Source organism: Artemia franciscana, unplaced genomic scaffold (genome assembly GCF_032884065.1).
Source record: "Artemia franciscana unplaced genomic scaffold, ASM3288406v1 PGA_scaffold_56, whole genome shotgun sequence".
NCBI lineage: Eukaryota > Metazoa > Arthropoda > Branchiopoda > Anostraca > Artemiidae > Artemia > Artemia franciscana.
In genome coordinates this window covers 394,218-416,578 of record NW_027062696.1, presented here as the reverse complement: position 1 = coordinate 416,578, position 22,361 = coordinate 394,218, and the positions used below count along the sequence as shown (strand labels likewise).

Here is a 22,361-nt window from a genome sequence, read left to right as displayed (position 1 = left end):
AATGATTACAGGTTTAAAGATGAGAGGAATAAGAACGCTGCCTTGCCTCATATCTCCTTGCATTATTGGCCTTAGATATGACATCTGTCCATTTAGCAGTAACCTTTAAATGATTGTACCAGAATTTGAGAGTTCATTATGATCCCACCCACATCCCTGTACAGCAAAGCATTCATTGCTGGTTCATGTAATTGACACTATTGAAAACTTCCGATAATTCTATAGTGGCTTTCTCTCTGAGTCCATCAGTACGTTAGTGAAAGAGGAAGAGCCTCTACAAAACCATGAACTTTCTTAAATCCAAGCTGATTTTTTTCCAAATTATCTTGCATCGAGCTTGGAGAAGATCACAATTTAAATAATATGCTGTGGAAGCAATGAAAAGCAATGGTAAATATGGCAGTAGCTTCTAACCTTTCTTAATCGCAACCACTTTTGGATAATGAATGATGTCCATGATAACCTTCCTAAAACGAAATATTTGACAAGAAAAGCACCTTTTAAAGAGTACGGAAAAATATTTTTGGACCCAACACAAATGGTGGCATTTTTATAGAATGTTATGGATGAGCTTTTATTTACTCTGGAAGTTTTAAACATGGCGAAGTTTCTATGATTTACTTTGTGGCTCCAATTCTGCAGTTTTATTTTGTGATGCCCAAGTGAAAACATCTTTGTTATTACAGATGGGGGCCTGCGAATCTCTAGTCAAGGGTTTTGATGATTTTATTAAATAAAGACATTTTAAAATGCAATGCTTCAAAATGATGCCATGCCTAGAAATTTTAGACTAACCTCGTTTAGGATTTGTTATTTTCCAAAACCGTATGTTAAATGAGCACCTGGTGGTGAACCTATCGGAGACGAATGATGGCAGGCTATCAGTGGAATTGCAACAATATTTAGATCAAACAAGACATTAAATAGCAATAAACCCAACACAATTTTCAAACACAAAGGATAAAAAGAACGCCGTATTGACTTAGCTGTCAACTACAGTTATTTTCTCGAGGAAATCAATACAGCAACAACACTATAAAACTTCAGCCAGGACTATCCTTATGGTCAGGGTTGAAACATGCAGATCCCAAAATATACGCATCCAGTTATCTACGAGTATAAGATAAGGCTCTCCACTTTCTTATAAACATCGAACAATTTCAGACGGGCCCATACATACTCATTATAGTTATCACATCTGGACGGTGAAAAAGATAAGGGTAGCCTTTCTTTCACCTATTCTTTGTCCTGCTTAGTTTGAAAACATTGGATAAGATATTATCTTCAAAATGACGCAGCACTAGCACCCAGAAGCAAATAATTCTGTTGAAATTTTTTCGTTTTGGGCGTAGGATCTTTGGCATTTGGTGTTATTCCACACGGAGAAAAATCAATGTGAGAAAAGTAAAATACAACATATAAATTTTCATGATAAATGTAGGCTTTTAATCCAGTGTAGTGAAATAGGACTTAAACAAAAACTCTTCTCAATCAAGCTTAATGCATTGACAGCCCCTCCCCCAAAACAGAAGCCTTGGTGACCACCTTGGAGGTAAATAAACCGTCTTCTTATTACTTTTATAGATTTCAAGTCATGCATTCCTTTTCTGTGGTTGATACAATTTGTAATGCGTATTTGTACTCATTATGGGTCATGGAATAAATTTTCTATAAAATAAACGACACGTCTGTCAATGAAGACAGCAGAATAGTGATGAAATTTAATTTGTTATTTTTTGCTTTTTAACAATGTCCTTTTCTTAAACAAACCATTCATGTGCGTCTTGAAATAAAAGTAACGTTGATTGCCAAAAATTACCACTCTCAATAGAATAGCCAAAACCTTAGTTTGTTACAAAATATCTGAAATCTTTAAAAACACTGCAAAAGTCAATAACAATTTTGTAACTCCTTTCGAACATCTAACATAAAAATCAAACTAGGGCCCAAATAAGAATTGAAAAGATGTGTAAATAAAATTTATGGTGGATAGATACATTTCGTGTCATCCGTTGCTCTTTTTCTGAGTTTTTCTTCTGAGTCATCTAATAAAAGTTACATTTCAGAGGTCATAATACAAACAGTTGAGAGAGCGAAGAAGTTCTTCTCTCCGTGATTGCAGAACCAGGTTGCCACTCTCAATAGCCACGCCACAACCTTAATTACTAAATCTTATTATGAAATGCATGATTTATTTTTGTTGACTCGTAGTTCAATTCTGAAAAACTAAATTCAGAAATTTGGCCGACGAGAAACCAAAATTAAAGTAGGATAATAAGCAGCTGCCTCTTTATTTATGTTTATCGGATTTCCTTTCACGAAATATTCTCGAGTTCGTTTCTTTGACAAAAAATAATTCTACAATAACTGTTTTCCTTAGAAATGAGGTCGTTTTTCTTTATATAAGACCAGGACACTTACATAATTTTTAAACGGAATAAATGGAGGAATACTCACCGTCTTGTTTCCAAGCGATTTGACTTTACATGGCAACGATGCAATTTTTCCGCTGGTAGCTGCTACGTAAGATGTATTTTCAAATTTGGGAATCACGAAACTTCGTGACACATAGTAATCCATTTGCCGGTGATCTAAATGAAATTTGAAAGTGTTAGGATGATACAAGTTAAAAGACAAGAGCTAAAAAAGAAAGAAACTAAGAAGATTTGGGTTGCCAAAATTTCAATTAGCCTGTCTGAAACACAAGCTTATTTGAAACAAGAGCTAAGACCTCATATGGCACTTGTGACGAGGCGAGAAGAGCTAAGAGCCAAGAGATCATACGGTATGAGCTCTAAAAAAATTCTATGAATCAATAGATTGATCTAAAAAGGAAAATAAAAGGCTTAATGCCGGTCAGGACTTAAAATAAGAGCTCTGAGTCACGATGTCCTTCTAAATATCAACATTCATTAAGATCCGATCACCCACTCGTAAGTTATAAATACCTAATTTTTTCTAATTTTTCCTCTCCCTTTAGCCCCCCAGATGGTCGAATCTGGGAAAACGACTTTATCAAGTCGAATTGTGCAGCTCCCTGACACGCCTATCAATTTTCATCGTCCTCGCACATCCAGAAGCACCAAACTCGCCAAATCACTGAACCCCTCCTCCCAACTCCCCCAAAGAGAGCGAATCCAGTACGATTCTGTCAATCACGTATCAGGGACATTTGTTTATTCTATCCACCAAGCTTCATCCCGATTCCTAAACTCCAAGTGTTTTTCCAAGATTTCCCCCTCCAACTCCCCCCAATGTCAAACGATCTGGTCGAGATTTGAAATAAGAGCTCTGAGACATGAATTCTTTTTAAAAATCAAATTTCATTAAGATCCGATCATCTATTCGTAAGATAAAAATACCCCAATTTTCACGTTTTCCAAGAATTCCGGTTTCCCCCTCCAACTTCCCCCAACGTCAAAGGATCTGGTCGGAACTTAAAATAAGAACTTTAAAGCACAAGATCCTTCTAAATATCAAATTTAATTAAGATCTGGTCACCCTTTTGTAAGTTACAAATACCTCAATTTTCAAAATTACCCCCCCCTTCAATTCCACCAAAAAGAGTATATTCGGTCCGGTTATGTCAGTCACGTATCTTAGACAGGTTTTTATTCTTCCCATCCAGTTTCATCCTGATCTCACCGCTTTAAGTATTTTCTAAGATTTCCGGTCCCCCCCCCAACTGCCCCCACACCAATTACGCTTGATCCGGTTGAGATTTAAAATAAGAGATCTGAGTTACGAGGTCCTTCTAAATATGAAGTTTCATTGAGATCCGATAAGCCGTTCGTAGGTTAAAAATTCCTAATTTTTTCTTATTTTTCAGAATTAACCCCTCCCCCAACTACCCCAAAGAGAGCGGATCCATTCCGGTTATGTCAATCATGTATCTAGGATTCGTGATTATTTTTTTCACCAAGTTTTATCCCAATCCCTCCACTCTAAGTGTTTTCCAAGTTTTAGGTTTCCCCCTCCCAACTCCCCCCCAATGTCACCAGATCCGGTCGGGATTTAAAATAAGAGCTCTAAGACACGATATCCTTCTAAATATCAAATTTCATTGAGATCCGATCACCCGTTCGTAAGTTAAAAATACCTCATTTTTTCTAATTTTTCAGAATTACCCCCCCCCCCCAACAACCCCAAAGAGAGCGGATCCATTCCGATTATTTCAATCATGTATCTGGGACTTGATCTTATTTTTCCCATTAAGTTTCATCCCGATCCTTCCACTCTAAGTGTTTTCCAAGATTTTAGGTTTCCCCCCTCCAACCCCCCCATGTCATCAGAGCCGGTCAGGAATTAAAATGAGAGCTCTGAGAAACAATATCATTCCAAACATCAAATTTCATTAAGATCCCATCACCCATTCATAAGTTAAAAATACTTCATTTTTTCTATTTTTTCCGAATTAACCGGCCCCCCACTCCCCCCTCCCCCAGATGGTCAAATTGGGAAAACGACTATTTCTAATTTAAGCTGGTCCCTTCCCTGATACGCCTGCCAAATTTCATCGTCCTAGCTTACCTGGAAGTGCCTAAAGTAGCAAAACCTGGACCGACAGACAGACCGACAGAATTGGCGATTGCTATATGTCACTTGGTTAATACCAAGTGCCATAAAAATGTTACGTCCGCTACGACCTTATTTGTAGCGTTTTTACTATCATAGGGAGTGTCATAACTGCGATCGGATTGCTACGATTTAGAAATTCGAACATCCCAGACTTTTCTAAAATAGTGTTCAAGATCGCATTATGACATTCGAAAGGGCAAGGACCCAGAAAGAGTTAAAACTTCAAAGTCTGGCCTTGTAACTTATTGATAAAGACGGTCGAACCTAATTATACAGGGAATTGTACTCAGTTGAATTTATAAAGCTCGGAAGCAGTCATTTTTATTATTCCCATTCTTTGGACGAACGTTACAACGGCCAGCCAGAACCATATACCATGGTCTGTTCAATTGTGACCCCGTTCCAACTGGGAAATGGAGACCTAGTGGCCAGAGATAGAATTTCTGGTGGACATTTAAGAATGATCTAGATTCTTGGGATGGTTTCCGCCATAACGGCCATCGCTAGGATAAGGATTGGCCAAAAATTGCAGAGGAGCCTGTAGCTGAGATCGTGTTTGGTGATGTCAACAATCCTTTCCTCCGTCGCTGCCAAGCAAAGATAGATCTTCGTCTAGTTTTCACCGAAGGTAAAGTGAGTCAACATGGGTCCCATTTCATCCTCATGAACCCCAAATGTCGTATCACCCTCCTCATATTCTCAGGTATTTTAAGAATTTTTAATCTAGTACCACTGCTGAAGCTAAGGGGGTTAAGACTTTTTAGTAACATAATAACCATCCAACTTTCAGCTTTAGAAGATTTGATGAAAATCAGGACGACTCCAGGGAATTCTTGAGATCTATAGAAAATACGACAGTCTAGTTAGGTCCGTAATTCTATCATGACAGTGTTTTTTTTCTCCTGGGATTCTTGCTAACAAAGGATCATTTTTTTCCTCTATGCAATCAGTTCTAGGTGCAAGAATAGCCCTTTCTTCCAGCCAATCTGTCATATTCTTTTAGTGATAAAATCAAGTGTCCGTTATTCTGCTCGTTTGTTCACTCGTGTTTCAAAGTCAACGCGGCACTGCAGACGTTAGTAACGAGCAACGAACTCTCATACATTAGTCATTTTAGTTTTTTATGTAGTGTTTTCTTCCGCCGATCTCGAATAAAGCAAATGGTCCAAGGAAATTAGGTTTTTTTAATATTTAAAAAACAAAGCCAAATAAAACTGTACCAGTAGCCTACCTGTACCTGTTATGTCAGTTTATAATTTGTTGCAACTGCAATTATTTCAAAATTTTTATAATCTTTCTAAAGAGAGCTTTTCTAACATCAAAGACCATTTTAAAGTACAGAAATGATATCAATCAAATTAAATTAGACTTCTTACTTACCACTAAATTACTTACATTCTAAATTACCACTTCTTACTTCACATGAAAAAAAAACTCTCAATAATTTATTGTATGTCTAAGGTTACTTTTTATCTGGAAGCTTTGGAAGATGACAAAAATAATCCTCTCAAATGATTCATTAAACATGAAAGGTTAACAGCAGAGCCAGTAGGACGACGGGTATTAAAAAAGAGAATATAACGAACATTATTTTCTTAGGACCGGAGAGAAAATTATTGAGATCCCGTCCCCCAAGCAAAAATCCAAAGGCCCTTACACCCCACCCCTGAAAAATATTTTTCGGACAGCTCCAGCTCGCTTTCCCTGTCCTGATGGAAAACAGGTTAGACTTACCAATCTATGAACACATTTCGTCACCATTTCACTTAAAACACAGAGAGTATGTGTAATGAATAATACTCGCTTGGCTCCAGATACCCGTCATGTGAAGTCATACGACTGCTTTCAGGGCTGAAGATTAGTGATTGGCTGAGTTGCGAACACTTATCAATTATTTTGGTAGATATCGACTCTAAGATAACGTTTTCTTTTCTTCTTCTTTTTTTATTTGTGGGAACGATTGACAAGTTCACAGAAAGTAGGAATCACAGCAAGCTAAAACTTATCAAAATGATAGTTTACCCAAATTCTCGCCCACAGCGATAACGACTACCACATAAAAAAAACAGGTAGCAGGAAATTAATGCAATATCAGCCCTCATTGTTTTGACATTTTACGCTTCTGGATACTCCCCATTCCTTTTTGATCAATGATGCGGGGGGGGGGGGGCAAAACAATTATGGGTTCAGAATCTCACCTTAATGATAAAACTTCTTTAAATGAATCATATTATAATCACCGCGGTTGTAGCAGTGGTTGCAACCTAGTAAAAAACGAACCAGGCCCCATAGTAACCAAAAATAAAAGAAATGTGTTTTAATAAGAAGTAGCTAGTGAGAAAAATTACTGTTGTACCTAATTCAGCTATGGTATCTATTATCTCGATTAATCTTAGCAGTAAAAGGCTATTTTTAAACGAATTTATGGGAATTCTAAAAAATTTCCCAAAAGCCCCAGAAAACTAGTATTGGATCGAAACAAACAGTAAACCATTGGAATTGTCATGATCAAAAACCATTTAGGAAAATTTTGTCCCCTGACTTGAACAACTAGGAAAATCACTTTTTTGCATGGGTCGCACTGATGTTTCCTATTTTTTTTTCTCCACTGCTATGGGGGCACTGGAAGGATTTTAAGTATCAAATTATTTAACTATACAAGCAATCATCAATTATATAAATTATAGAATATATACACAGTTTTTGAATAATTATCATAAAATAGTTAAAATATCAAATAAAAAGACCAAATAATAAATTATCAAGCATGATTATAATTTCAAATAATTAAAGTTATTATTCTAGGCCACCCTTTGGCCTGAGCTACATTTAACCATCCCTCTTCCCATACCGCAATGGGCCGAACCACACCTACTGATCGTAAACAGCTGCTTCATCCTTTGTTGAATTTAAGAATGTGTGTATTATTATCCATGGAAACGAAGTTTCTGATTGAAACTATTTCCTAATAAACAAAGCTTTCTCCTTATATGATCAATTTATTCCCAAAAATTAGATTATAAAACTTCTTTCTTTTAGCATTGTCCCTAGAAGACTTAAAGGTCTTTGTAAAAACGAAAACGAAAATTGTAAGGAAATGACTAATGGTTGTCCCTCATTAATCACAGACTGAAGGATCTCTCAAACCAGAAAACTGTCATTTTTACGTGTTTGATAGAGATGCTGCTAGAAATAAACTAATAAATCTAATTGGAGGGAAAATGCTATAGCTGAAGAGACTTTGCTGAATTGGAACAAAGACGAGCAGATAGCTAGATTTGTTGAATAATATACTTAAATAACAAAAGAAAAAAACAAATAAGATGTCATAATCCCAAAGGCTCTATGGCCAGGAATGCCGGGAGAAAAAAAAGAGCAAAACTTATCACAAAAAAACACCGAAAAAACGTACGGTTAAAACAGAAAATGACGAACTACTGCCCCGGCACGATACTCACCATTAACCAACAAAAGCAAACTATCGTGATTAGTAAACAATGCCATCACACATTGCTATCTTGGCCGATAGACATCCATTACATAGTGGCATTAAAAAAGAAAAAAACGAAATCTTTATAATTTTCCAAAAGGTACGAAATAATACTTTTAGGTGACTCAGGGAGCGTATTCCAAGCAGCATGACACATAGTCACAAGTTTCGCGTTTGGTCGGGTTGATCGGACGAAAAGCTCACTTTTGAAGAACCACAACACAGCTTTCCATACGTATTTCGTCAAAAATCCTGTTTTAAAGGATTGTCAACGCAAAATTTGAGAAAAAGGTTGAAATGGCTAGGGCACACTCTACGGATAAATGACGACAGGCTGCCAAGGTTTGCCTTTTTCAGCCAACCGTCTAGGGCTAAACGGAAAGTAAGTCGTCCTCGGTTTGGGTGGCAGAAAGTCGTAAGCAAAGATTTAAGGGAAATAGGAACTTCTTGGGAGGGTGTAAGGAGGGAGGCTATGAATGGATTGGAATGTGGGATGTAGTAGCTGTGTTGGCATCAGGCGGCCTGGTGCTGCGGTGAGTTGTTGTAAGTAGTAGTAGTAGTGGTACTAGAATACTTGTTATACCGCTTTACGATTTACAATGGAGACAGAAGATTCAAAGAAGCTTCTATTCTAGGACGTCCTGATTTTAAGGTGGTTTCCAGCCTTGAATTTTCCATTTATAGGAATTTTGATACACGATGACCATCATTTACATTTCCTTTGAAACCACCGTCGTTCAGTGAAACGAAGTGTGAAAGTTTCTTTTGTTGATAGAGTTTTGGAAATTTGTTCAAGCAGTCATATAGTCTCTGAGCTAAGTGATATATTTAACCTATAAACTACATAGTTCAAGAAGTCTTTTAAAGGCCTTATAAGGGTCCTGTGTTCTTTTCGTACATTTGATATTGGCAAAGCCCCACAATAGTTGGGAGAAACGATACACGAAGACAGACAATTGTCTATTTTCCATAGTCCAAAACCAAAAATGATTCTGTTTGGCCCTCGAGGTCAGAAGGGTGTATGATGTTAAAATTTGTTGGTAGAAGTTCTCCAACATATAAATAACAAGCAAAACAAAGGATCCTTATAGAAATAAAAAAAAACCTAGTTTTTTTTAACTGAAAGTAAGGAGCGACAATAAAACTTAAAACAAACAAAAATTACTCCGTGTATGAAACAGCCTGTTCCCTTCTCAACACCCCACTCTTTACACTGCAGTTTGACTCTCTCTCAATTCTACTTTATTAAACAGTAAAAAACTTTAGCGTGAAGAGCAGGGCGCTGAGAAGGGAACAGCCCGTAAAGATTATATGACTTTTAGGGGATGTTTCTCCCTAATTTCCAAAATAAAGCAAATTTTCTCAGGCTCGTAACTTTTGATGAGTAAGACTAAATTTGATGAGACTTATATATTTAAAATCAGCATAAGAAATCCGATTCTTTTAGCGTATCTCTTAGTATCAAACTTCCGTTTTTTAGAGTTTCGTTTACTATTGACCCGGGTCGCTCCTTACTACAGTTCGTTACCACGAACTGTTTGAAAAACCGAAAAGATATAAAATATTTTTTCTCATGAAAAAGACTATGTCAATAAAAAAAAACATAAATCAATTAAAAAAGTTTTCTACAAAATAAATTTTTCAAAGAAAATTAAAGAACTCCATTAAACCATAATAGAGCAGAAAGAAAGTCAAATAATCTTCCAATGGTAAAACTGCCATAAATCACCCTCAATAATAAAAAAAAAGAAACCCGAAACGAACAGAAATTGCAATAAATAACCGACTCAAACTTAAAAAGAGCAGAAATTAACATGAGTAGGGCTGACAACCCCCATGCCGTCTCAACACTGGAACATAATCTACAATTTACTGATAAAAAACAAAAAATGAATTTGGACTGACGGTTTAAAATACATATGCTGATATTTATTCCTTAATGCCTTAACAATTTTTTATTTATTCAAGTTAAAAAAAAGTGGAAACACTTAAAAAGTATTTTGTTTTCAGTAATGTGTGAATTATGTTCTGGTCTTGAGAAGGCATGGCGATTGCCAGCTCTGCTATGTTTATGTCTGCTCTTTTCAAGTTTGACTAAGTTATTTATTGTAATTTCTGTTGGTTTCGGTTTTTTTTTTGTTTTTTTTATGGTCATTTATGGCAGTTTTACTCTTGAAAGATTGTTTGACTTTCTTTCTGCTCTATTTTGGTCTAATGGAACTATTTTATTTTAAAAGTAAAAAACTTATTTTTTGGGAAAGGTTTTTCAAATTAATTGACTAGAAAAATCATTTTTCTTCAAAAAACAATTTTTTCTTTAGCACATTACTTTATATGTTTCGAAGGGTTGACAAAGCATAGCATTTAATTGATAGTAAAAAGTCAAAAAAAAAAAAAAATTACTAACGCAGTAGTTTGTCAAAAGCTGCAAATAAAGTCTGTTGCAACATTTTGCAGTACCCATGCCGTACAGCTCTTGGTTTTAACCTCTAATACCATAGAAAATGTATCATTTGAATTTTAAGATAAATATAAATAATAAAAAAATAAATGATGAAATTACAAAGCCATAAGACTTTTTGACCAAACAGAATTTAGAAAACTTTAAAGTACGTTTTGCCTGTCCATTTCGTTTTTGATGTAAAATGTTCCTTCAATGTGGGAAACGTCGCATTTCGTAAATTTTTCTTCAAGCTCTACTCCCAAAGAAATTATAGTCTGTATTAAATTCGTTTTATGAAACTTTTTTAAAATATACTGCATGGGTCCTTTAAAACCAATCTTGGCTGGGATGAATCGGAAAAGTTTTTTCTATCTTCCTTGTGCGTAGAAATGGAATTCATGAAGTACATATTGATATTTAATCCTAGTCAGCATTCAGATTTTTGCATTTATTTTTTCTACGCTTCTTTATCCAGGGGGGGGGGCAAAGACAATGGAATATATCACTGCTAATCTTGGTTCAAGGTATCTTTACTGAACTAGCTAAAATAACCATAACAAAGGTTTTTCAAGATACTGCTCCCGTTTAGATTTAATCGCTTCGAACTTGTCAAATTTCACCTTTTATGTAGAATTATGCTATAAATGATCTATCCAATCTCGTTAGTCTAATATTCAATAAATTACAAAAATATTTTCTTTCTTTCGAATACATGGCTTTCAAGCATAAAGTAAATCGATTGGTGATCCATTAATTGATTCTTAAAGCAATCCTTAACTAATATCATCAAATTTGACCCCTTATCATTTTAGTTCGAAGGCTAGCTTTAATCTTACGAAAAATGGCCAATTTTAAGATTTTAACATATCTCAAATTCTTTTTATTAACTTCTATGGCCTTAACGAATTGACAATTTAAAAATCTTTTGAAAATACTGGCCCTAACTAATAAGTTTTTGTTATGAATATCCAATACTACTAATGAATAAACTAAAACTAAAATTGAAAAAAAATGAAAGATAAAGAACCCACATCTACATTCAAAAGCTGGCCAAACAAAAAATATTCCAATGAACGTTGCAAAAAATGGTTCCTTCATCAGATTATCCTTTTTCAATTTTTTCTTTTTTATTAACACCTATTAAAAAGTTCATTGCACAAACACACTTGAATTTCCAGGAAGCCTTTGTTTCCAATATTATCTTCAATTTCAAACTAAGTTAATTTTATAACTGTGTTCCTGAATTTCCAAGATTGTACAAGAGAAGGACCAAAGACGCGCAAGGAATATTAGGACAAAAACGAAGAAGTCAGTGCAACAGATCTTTCGTGTTTGGAGTTAGTAGACTGGAATAAATGAATGAGAAAAGAGGGGTTATGAAATAAAATTTATTAGACCTTTGACCGTTTCTTAGAATCTTCAATCTTTCCTTTACCTAAATTATTGGAACATTTCATGTTCTAATTGACAGGGATTTAAAGCAAAAGCATATTCAATATATTTCTCAAGTTGATAGAAACTTGTCTGATGCTCTATCCCCAATTGCATGATATACATCATGCTTGGTTTCATTTGTCGGGTAAATTTTCTAAATTTGTACCGTTAACTCTAAAATCGTCATCCAATAAAAATAAATATTTTATATTTGATAAGAATTTAAAAGCTTCATTTACTTATCATATTAGGTAAGCTCAATATAATTTTATGCTATTATACAACATTTAATGCTACTCATTAAGCACATTAGCATTTAATATTATTAGTTAAAAAGAAATCAAGAAATGATATTTTTCCAAGAAAAGTAAAGAGCTACAACAAATAAAATAAAGCGAAAGAATTTTTTAAGCGTAAAACGACAATAAATCCCTATTAATTAATAAATGAAACCAAAAGGAAACAGAAATTACAATAAATAACCAACTGAAAGTCAAAACGAGCAAAAATTAATCTAAAAAAGAGTAAGGCCAATGCCCTCTTTGCCTTCTAAAGAACAGGACGTAATTTGCACTTTACTACAAGCAGTTTTGCGCTTTGCTGCAAGCAGTACCACACCGTCAGATTCAGCGTATCAGAGAACACTGATCTAGAGCTTTCGAGCTCTTATGTACAAAAGTATTGAATTTGGCATTTTTTTTTTGCCGGAAGAAATATCACGGATGTATATTTATATGTTTTTTTCCTCAAATATGGTCGCGTCAAACCAATGGTCCTAGAATATCAGTATAGGACTCATTCAAACAAAAATTTAAAAAGCTAATGCGCACTTTAAGTGAACAAAAATTTTGGAGGTTATGATTGCCTCCCTCCCACGCCGATTTTCCCCCAAAAGGTGAGATCAAAATTTTAAGTATCCCTTCTGTTCAGCATAATTGGAAGTTTCAATAACTATGAATAATAACCTCTTACACCCCTTGGGGAAAGGGATGTATGATGTGAAAATTACTCATTATGATATGAAAATTCACGTATAGTTTTGTCATTAGGAAGTACACATACAATTTTTTGGGGGGAGGAGGGGAAAAGCATTTTCTGATTGGGGGATTTTCGGTGGGGAAAATTTTCCACGGGGAGAGAATTTTCCAGGGGTTAAATTTCCAGGGAATATTTTACAATAGAAGAAGTTGCCAGAATTCTTTAGCGAAATTCTTTTTATTTGTCTTATTTTCAAATATTTACCAACTCTAGTTTAGATGTGGAGATGTTCCAGGGGAATTGTATGGGAAAGATCTTCAGCGGAGTCGGAATCACCTGGGGTATTTTCTCGTGGGAGGAGATTTTATGCGAGAAAAATTCTCCTTGGAAGAATTTTCCACGTTCGGAAAAATGTTCAAAAGAGAGCCAATTCTGGCACGATTTGAAAGGCGATCAAAAAACTAAAGTTAAAGCGTTGCGCCTGAAATATTTTGATTTAGCTCAATAATAGGAGTAATAGTAGCATTAGGTGTAGAAGTAAGAGGAATTGTAGTAGTAGTGTAAATTGCCCTGAACGTATTATTTTAGTTTCCTAAGTTGTTGCTTGGATATTGCTGATACACCCTATTGATAATATAAATGTATGTAGTGTATTTTGATTTAGTTCAAGATCTCTCTCAAAAAGCACTGAAAGTTCCAACTTAACACTCTGAGCCATTCCTAAAATATTGTGTATGCACCCTTTTATAGCCTATATTGACATAGTGTGTTTTCATTTGGTTTATTTGGCTCAATAGGATCATCCATTGAAAAAAAAACGAAAAAAAAACAAAAAAACAATCAAACAAGTAAACACGTAACAAAAAAACAAGTTTTTTTTTAGCTTAAAGTAAGAAGCAACACTAAAACTTAAAACGAACAGAAATTATTCCGTATATGAAAGAGGCTGTCCCCTCCTCAACGCTCCACTCTTTACGCTAAAGTTTTTATTGTTTTAAAAAGTAGAGTTGTGGGAAAGAGTCAAACTTTAGCGTAAAGAGTAGAGTGTTGAGTAGGGGACAGCCCCTCCTCAACATGATCCAAAAGTCATCTAAGATGACTTTTAGGGGGTGTTTCCCGATTTTTAAAAATCAGGCAAATTTTCTCAGGCTCGTAACTTGTAATGGGTAAGACGAAACTTGATGAGACTTATATATTTAAAATCAGCAATAAATTCCGATTCTTTTGAGGTACCTATTGATATCCAAGAATAGGTTAACCTTTATTGCTTGTGTTTTCATGAAAACTGTTCGACATATCCTCGTATCCATTCACATAACTAAACAATGATGTATATATATGATGTAACAATGATGTAATCCACACGCAACTCGATCCTACATTCATACTTCAAACTGAAACAATATCAATATTTGGTGAGGAAATCTCTCACCTTCACTATTTCTTCCTAAGCCCTTCAGTTGAAAGCGCCGTCATAAATAACCACATTTTTGTAATAATGCTACAATTTTACAATAAATTCATATTCATGCATAGGCTAGATATATTACTTATGGGTGTCTTTGTTTGAACGAGGGAGGCCTTCAGAATTAACGCATGGTAATTCTCCATAATTTCTCATATTTTTCGAGTAAATTTCCTGTTTTTTTATATTTTTTCGAATATTTACTCCTATTCCCTTGAACATTCATCATGTCCCTCCCCCCAAAACAGAGGAAGGTTTCCCTGACTATATATGCCATTTTCTTCTATTTATGCTGTTTCTACAGCTTTGACAGATGGTTTTTAAATGTCTCCTCATTGTCATTTCAGTAGTGTTTGCCACAAAAACTCTTTTGTTTTCAATCTCTAACCTATTATATTATTCTAAGAGACGTCTGAAAGAAATGATTTGTGAGAAACAATTTTTAAGACTTGGAGTTTTTGACAAAATAAAACTGATATCATTATAAAACAAAACTGAATACAACCGATTGCCTCGGAGAAAGATCATAAGACCAGGAAAATCAGAGGCTTACTGCCGGTCGAGATTTAAAATAATCTCAGTAAGCAACTCAGTAAGGAGTAACAGCGCTCAGGAGTGAGTAGTAACACAGTTCAATAGTAAACTCTAACTCTAACCTAAACTCTAAAAAAAACAATTTTGATATCAATAGATGTATCAAAAGACTTGCCTGATTATGCGCACTCCGAAAATATATAAGATTAATTCAGTTTAGTGTTACCCATTGAAAGCTACACGCCTGTGAAAATTTGCCTGATTTTTGAAAAAGGGAAAACGCCCCCTAAAAGTCAAGGGATCTAATGAACATTATATAATCAGCTGCAGCGTATCCAAGAAACCTATTGTAAAAGCTTAAATCTATCATCTGCAAAAATTTGTAATTTTGTATTTTTTTTTTTTTACCAAAAGAATGATCACGGATGCATGTTTATTTGTTTTTTCTATTTGTTTGTTTGTCTTTGGTTTTTATTCCAGGGGTTATCGCATCTAACCAATAGTTCTCGAATATTTGGAAAAGGCTCATTTGAACGGAAATTAAAAGTTGTTGTGTCCTTTTAAAGTGACCAAAAAGATTGGAGGGCTACTAGCCCCCCTCCCACCCCATTTTTACTTAAAGTCGTCTGATGAACGTTTTGAGATAGCTATTTTGTTGAACATAGTTGAAAGGCCCAATAACTGAGCCTTTGGAGATAATATGTTCCCCCAAACCCTTTGGAGAAAGGTCTTTAAGTTGTCTGTTGTTTACGTATAGTATTTGTTATTGGGAAGTATGCATACATTTTTCGGTGGGGGGGGGGGTCAAATTTTCTGCTAGATGGATTTTTCAGGTTTTTACATGAGGAGAGAAGTTTCTTGGGGTTTAACTTTCCAGGGGATATTGTACACTGGGTGAATTTGCCAGAATTCCTATGCAAAAATATTTTATGTCTTACTATCTCTTTGGTGACTCAGTTTTACAAATGGAGATGTTAAGGGGAATTTTCTGGGGGGGGGCTTACCGGGTTGGAGTTATCTGGATTATCTTTCCTTAGAACGGGGATTTTTCACGGGAAAAGTTCGCCATAGGACAGTTTTATAGGGATAGATTCTCCAGACGGAATTTTCTGCGGGAGCAAATTTCTACTAGGGAGCGAGTTATTTGCGAGATAAATTTACTTAAACGAGGGAGCAGCCCCCCTCATATAAGTGATACTTTCTGTTTGCTTGAAGTTTTGAAGTTGCTCCTTACTTTCAGTTGATAAAAAGCTTTTTTTTTATTAAATGCAGATAAAGAACCAACCTTACCGGTTCTTTTTTAGTAGGGTTCTACAGGCTTCCCATTGCCAGCTTCCAGTAACTCGGGCCTCTGGCCCTAACAAATATTTAGCAGCCTTATACACAGAAACAAAAATGACAATTAAATCACGCTTGGAAATATATGTTAGTTTTATCAAACTGCAAATGCCATGGAAGCCTTTGAAGGTTTGGCGGGTCAAAGGGGAAAGGTATTTGTAATTGTTTTTTGTCTATTTTCAGTTAGAGTTGATTAGTCGTTCTAATTTCGGTTTATTTTAGGCTTATCAGAGTATCGTCTTGTGTAGTCGATCATTATCCTTATTTTGCAATATGTTATTATACTTGTTATCGATGGTGTCAAAAAAAAAATTTTGCACTCTTTTTGTCTACTGTTTTAGTCCTCAATTAGGTTGTTCTTAATGAAAAACCACCTAATTCTCACGAGAGGGATTGTTAAAAAAAAGGATATAGCCACTAAATCCATTACTACTTCTACAAAAATATTTGACCCAACTTAGAAGCATTATAGGTATATTTATACTTAAGAACAGTCCCCTTTTCGTTATCAGGAATGGTTCCATTGCAGCTGAACCACCGTATAACTGAACCCCCTTGCAACTGAGCCCCCGTTCATAAAATATCCCCCCTCCGAAACAAAAGTCCTGAATACAGCCCCGGGGAATACACACCAGTCTCTACCTCCACCCTCCTCCTGTCTCTTTCTTAGAACTAATTCTATGTTTTTCTGAAGGCTCAACCATAATGGATAACTGGCAGGACTTTGGCCATGAAAATTTGCTGATGCATTTTCATGTTCTTAATCCTCATGATAGTTATTTATCAGAGTAGAGCACAAGTGGCTGCCTTACGACGTAAAATCATCAATTTAATGTGTTTGGTCCGGTTCCCATTTGTTGTTTTTTAGAGACAAATATATTTATTAGCCAAACAACGCCTAAATTATCTTTCAGCAATCATCAGGGAAACGCATTGAGTTGTAAACGACAATTGTTTCCATCCTTATGACCAGCTACTATATATTTATGCTTCAGCTTTTAAATGAAATACCATAAAAAGGAGAAACTAACAAAATTAATAGAAATAAATAAATCTTATTCTAAACCATTAGCAACTTCCCTGTATATTTGCTACTATTATTTGATAGTAATATCTTCTATTTTTATACCCTCCTTGTCAGAATTCCAAGACTGTGGTCCAGCAAAACGTTAAAACAAGGATCCTCGTTGAATTCTTCAAGCCTCAGACACTATCTTCGAAGAATTCCTAATTTCAGAACAATGATAAAAAGGGTTGAGCCTAAGAATTTCCCAAAAAAAATCCGGTACATAACGGTTCAAACATTGATAAACAAACATAATTAGTTAATATTCTTTTAACTTGTGCACATCTAAAATTTTGAGTTTAGAAAAGCAGCTCAAAGTAATATTTTCTAATCTCTCGCAATATACTAAAATATGAACATCTTTATATTATAAGATTTGAACTCTTATTAAACTTGACACAAAAGAACTATCCCATAGCAAAGAACAATAAGACAGATATGGACAGACAAGGAAAGGTACAAGACAATTAAAATTATTGGTGGTAGCTCGTTCCTTAGCCTTCCTATAACACCAAAACCTTTTATCACTTTTGCTGCTACTGCATCACAAATTCACAATGTAGCTTCCAACTCAAATTATAATCAAGATGCAAAAGCTAAATATTAAACGTCAAAAGCTTCATTTAAAAATACATCATTCAGACAAACTTTACTTTAAGGCAACATTTAGTTTGAAAGCATAATGTGTAAATAACATAACTGTTAGGGGTTTAGACACCCCATATCCCTAGAGATAAGGTTTCTTGACGGTTGAATTATGCTGACCATAATGGCTGTCTCAAAATTTTGATTGAAAGTATTTGAAAAATGATGGGCCAAACAGGAAGGCTGATTGCCCTCTAATAACTTTTGACTCTTAAAAAGGGCACTAGAACTTTTAATTTTGGATTGCATTAACTCCTTTAAAATTTGGATGATATTACTAGCTATGATAGAGCAGCACTGCCTATAATATTGTTTATATGGTCTTTTAATGCCTGCATGCATATAGCTTTTTTGTTTAATTGAAACTCCCCCTAAACGTTCCCTAAAAGTTTCAGATTAATACCTTTGGCTTCATTAGTTACAGTAATCGTAGAAGAAGTATTAGAAGTATACAAATGTCGTCTTATGGTTAGTTCAAAATACGCCAAAACTTACCCTGAAAGGTCTGACTTAATAATGTAAGCTGTTATTGAGAGTTTTGTCACCTTATTGCCAATCTACATGATTAGAGTTCGTTTTGATTTAGTTCAACATCAATCTAAATATTCCTTGGAAACTTCCCCTTATTACCCTTATATTTTGTGGTAGCAATATTTGTAGTAGCTGCAGTAGCATTAGTAGGAGTATGTACATATCAACTTTGGTTATCTTCTACATCCTCTTGTACACACGATTAAAGTTTCAGCTTAATACCATCAACCATTGCTGAAGCAGTGTTTATACGTTCTCTTGGCGACCTATGTGGGCATAGTGTTTTTCGACTTAGTGCAATACAGTTTCACCTTAATACCTTTAAGGTTATTTGCGGTAGCAGTAGTAGCAGCAACAATAATATTAGCATCAGTAGTAGTTGTAGGAGTTGAAGCAGAAGTATTATGTTGCAAATATTGTCTTTTGGTTTGCTAAACATCCCCCACAACAAACCTTGTAAGTTTTAACTTGACACATGAAACTGTTTCTAAGATATTGTTCATATGCCCTTTTGACAACCCGTATACGGACGGTGTGTCGTGATTCACTTTACCTTCTCTGCTAAAAATTCCCTGAAAATTTCACTTTCATACCCTTTTCCGTAGATGTTATAGTAGTAGCATTAGTCACAGTAGTGGTATTAGTGTCCAAATTAATACAATCAGCCATGGCTATGATATTGTCGATACGTCCTTTTGATAACCTGTATATTCATATACCTCTTGAAATGTTTATGTTAATGCTTTTAGCCTTATAAGTAGTTACAATAGAAAATAGTAGTTTGAGTAATAGTAATAGCAGTAGTAGAACTTGTAAATGTAACAGTGTTAGTAGTTTTAGTAGTAGTGTCCCCTTATTGCATTTTGGTCTTTTCCCTTTAATGGTTCTATGAGAGTTTCAACCTAATACACAAATATGACAATATAACATTTGACAATATAAATGCACATAGTATCTTTTGCTAGTTCGAATTTGCCATCAATATTCTCTCAAATTTTACTTTCATAGAATTAACCTCAATAATACTAATATCAGAGAAGTTGCGGTGGTATTAGAAGTAGTTGCAGAATTAGTGTTGTATTAGCAGTAGTACTAATAGTAGTAGCAGCAGTATTAATAGCGGTAGTAGCGTGTACATCTTGACTTTTGATCAGTTGAACATCCCTTTGATGATGCCCTGGAAGTTTCAACTTAAAACGTTAAGCCGTTTCAAAATAATGCTGATGTGCCCTTTGGCTCTTTTTTGACGCCCTTTTCATCGTAATGCTCTAAGCCTTACATTTTATTGCAACCGAAGTTGTAGTTGGAGTAGTTGAGTTGCTGCAGTAGTATTAGTAAAAGTAGCAGTGGTAGTAATCTTTGTAGTGACATGCATACATCTCCTTTTTGTCAATTACCCTTTAAATATTCTCTGAAAGTCAAACTTAGTACCCAAATCCATTCTTAAGATCTGTGCTGTTTACAATCTGCGTGCACAAAATGTGTTTTGCTTTAGTTCAAATTCCTTCTCAATACTCACCGATTATCAGTTCAATGTGCTCTCTCGGAACTTTATACACCCACCCTTTCTACAAAAAAAATCTTATATGCCCCCAGGACATAACTTACAACCTTTATGCTGAGGTGTGTGGGGGAGTATCATCATCAAAGACATAATTTCTGGAACTTATAGCTACGTTGAACAAAAGTGCTATCTCAAAATTTCGATTGGATGTGTTTGGGGAAATGATGAGCAGGAGGGGGAGGGGCGGTCACCCTCAATCACTTTCAACTATTGAAAATGGCACTAGCCCTTCTAATTTATTATTGACTGAGCCCCTTTTGAATTTTCTATGACAACTACTTTTATGGGAAGTGCCCTAATTTAGCAAAAAAATAAAATAATAATAAATTGTGTCAACATCGTTCTTCAATTAGGTAGTAGATTATTAGTACACTTCGTAGATTATATGATTTTATTTCTACTCACTGTTGGTTTAATGGAGTTTTTACTTTTCTTTGAGAAACTTACTTTGTGGGAAAAGTTTAAAATATGAAAAGCCAATTCCTTTGATACATCACAAAACTTCGTTTTTTAGATTTTTGGTTACATTTGGGCCGAGTCGCTCCTTACTTACAGCTCGTCCCACGAACAGTTTGATACATTATACTTTCTTTTGAAAAGCACAAAATTCCAAATATTTCTGATTTTGAAAAAAATAGTTTATTTTAGAAAAGATTCTAATTTATTTTGAGATCTATATTAGACACAGATCATATTTCTACTAACAATACTAACAAATCTCTTCAGCATCAAGCCGCCCGAGGCTAACAGAGCTATGCACGCTCCACCTCCACCGCAATCTACTCAAAGCCTTCTTTGCAGCCTCCCAAGAACTTCTCTTTCCCTTAAATCTTTCTCTACGACATCCTCCCAAACTTTTCTTGGTAATCTGATTTTATTTGGCCCTAAACGGTTGGCCGACGAGGGATATCTTTGGCAATTGGTCATTCTTCATCTGCAGAATTGTCCTAACTATCTCAATATTTTTCTCATTATAGGCTTAGAATGCGGGATTCAACCACATTTCCTTTGAGATACGATCAGTCAGTTGGATACCCAAAACAATCCGTATGCAGTTTTTATAGAAAACATCTAAAAAATCTTTCTCTGTTTTTTGAGGTGCCCACTCTTCCAACCATACTTGATCAATGTAATCACAATAGCTTCCAATATTCTAATCTTGGTTTGCAGACCCATCTTCCTATTCTTCTAAACTTTTCCCAATCCTGAAAAAAACACCCTGGGCCTTGATTAATGTACTTTTAACATCTTCACTGTACCCATCGTCTTTACTAATCAAACTACTTGGGTAAGTGAAGCTGTCCACTTGACCGATCTTCTCGTTATTCAACATCACCTCTCTGACCTCACTTATTCCATGTCTTAGCGACTCATTCTTCTTAACATTGGTTTTAAAACCTATTCTTGTACCCTGAACTCGCAAAACCTCTAAAACTTCTTTTATTTTGCTATTATTTTCATGTAGGATGCTTAAATCATCCGTAGGATCTAATTCTAGTCCGTAATTGATTGTGTGTTTCGCCCATCGCCTTTGCTGTACTCCTTAGAGCAACATTCATCAAGACGAGGCATACAAATTGGAAAAGGACGCAACCCTTCTTAACTCCTGATTTAATTCGAAACTAACTATTAATTTAATTTCTTACCTTAGTCGAAGTAAAGTTTCTCTTGTACCTAGCACTGGTCCCTTTAAGTGAATTATCTGGTATACCGTGCAAGAATAGAGCCTTCGCTCATCTTTTTCACATAGGTGTTTAAAGTTTTCCTAAAATCTTTAGGTACATCCCTTTTTCAAAAATCACATTTATAATCTTCAGTAACTTATCACTAACTTCACAAACACCACAATTAAAAAAAAAAGAAACTCATTTACAACACTATAATCAACTATGGTCATATTACTTTTTCATCCTTTTATTACTGTCACTAATTCTTCCTCTAAAATAGATCTCTTTTCACATCCAAAGTGTCACAAACTTACTCATTCTTTTCTATATCTTTTCCTGTAACTCTATCCCTGATTAGCAAATTTTCAAAATGTTCTGCCCCATCTCTCTTTACCCGTTCCTTATCTATAATTAGTGAATCATTCCTGTCTTTAACTGGGACAAGTCCAAAATGACTATTGTCGCTCAGTTTATTAACATGCCAGTACATACTTTACTATTATGACTCATGGCTGGAACTTCAAGATCATCAGCAACTATATCAATGGTCTTCAATTCACACCTCTTTAATTCATATTTTAAGGCTTTCCTCACTTTTTTTACGCTCCTCTTATTTTCAGATGATCAA

General features: G+C 35.0%; 1 protein-coding gene across 3 annotated transcripts in view; it reads right to left on the bottom strand.

Annotated features, from left to right (window-relative positions):
- LOC136042025 (uncharacterized) overlaps positions 1-22,361 on the bottom strand; it is a 118,820-nt gene that overhangs the window by 47,031 nt on the left and 49,428 nt on the right. For 2 of the 3 annotated variants that reach the window (XM_065726881.1, XM_065726879.1), the window contains one exon: positions 2,458-2,591. In XM_065726881.1, the coding sequence (XP_065582953.1) occupies positions 2,458-2,580 (123 nt within the window). In that variant the 5' untranslated portion in view covers positions 2,581-2,591. Of the gene's footprint in view, positions 1-2,457; positions 2,592-11,542; positions 11,714-22,361 lie in introns of those variants that run through there. The other variant, XM_065726880.1, reaches the window with a different exon arrangement.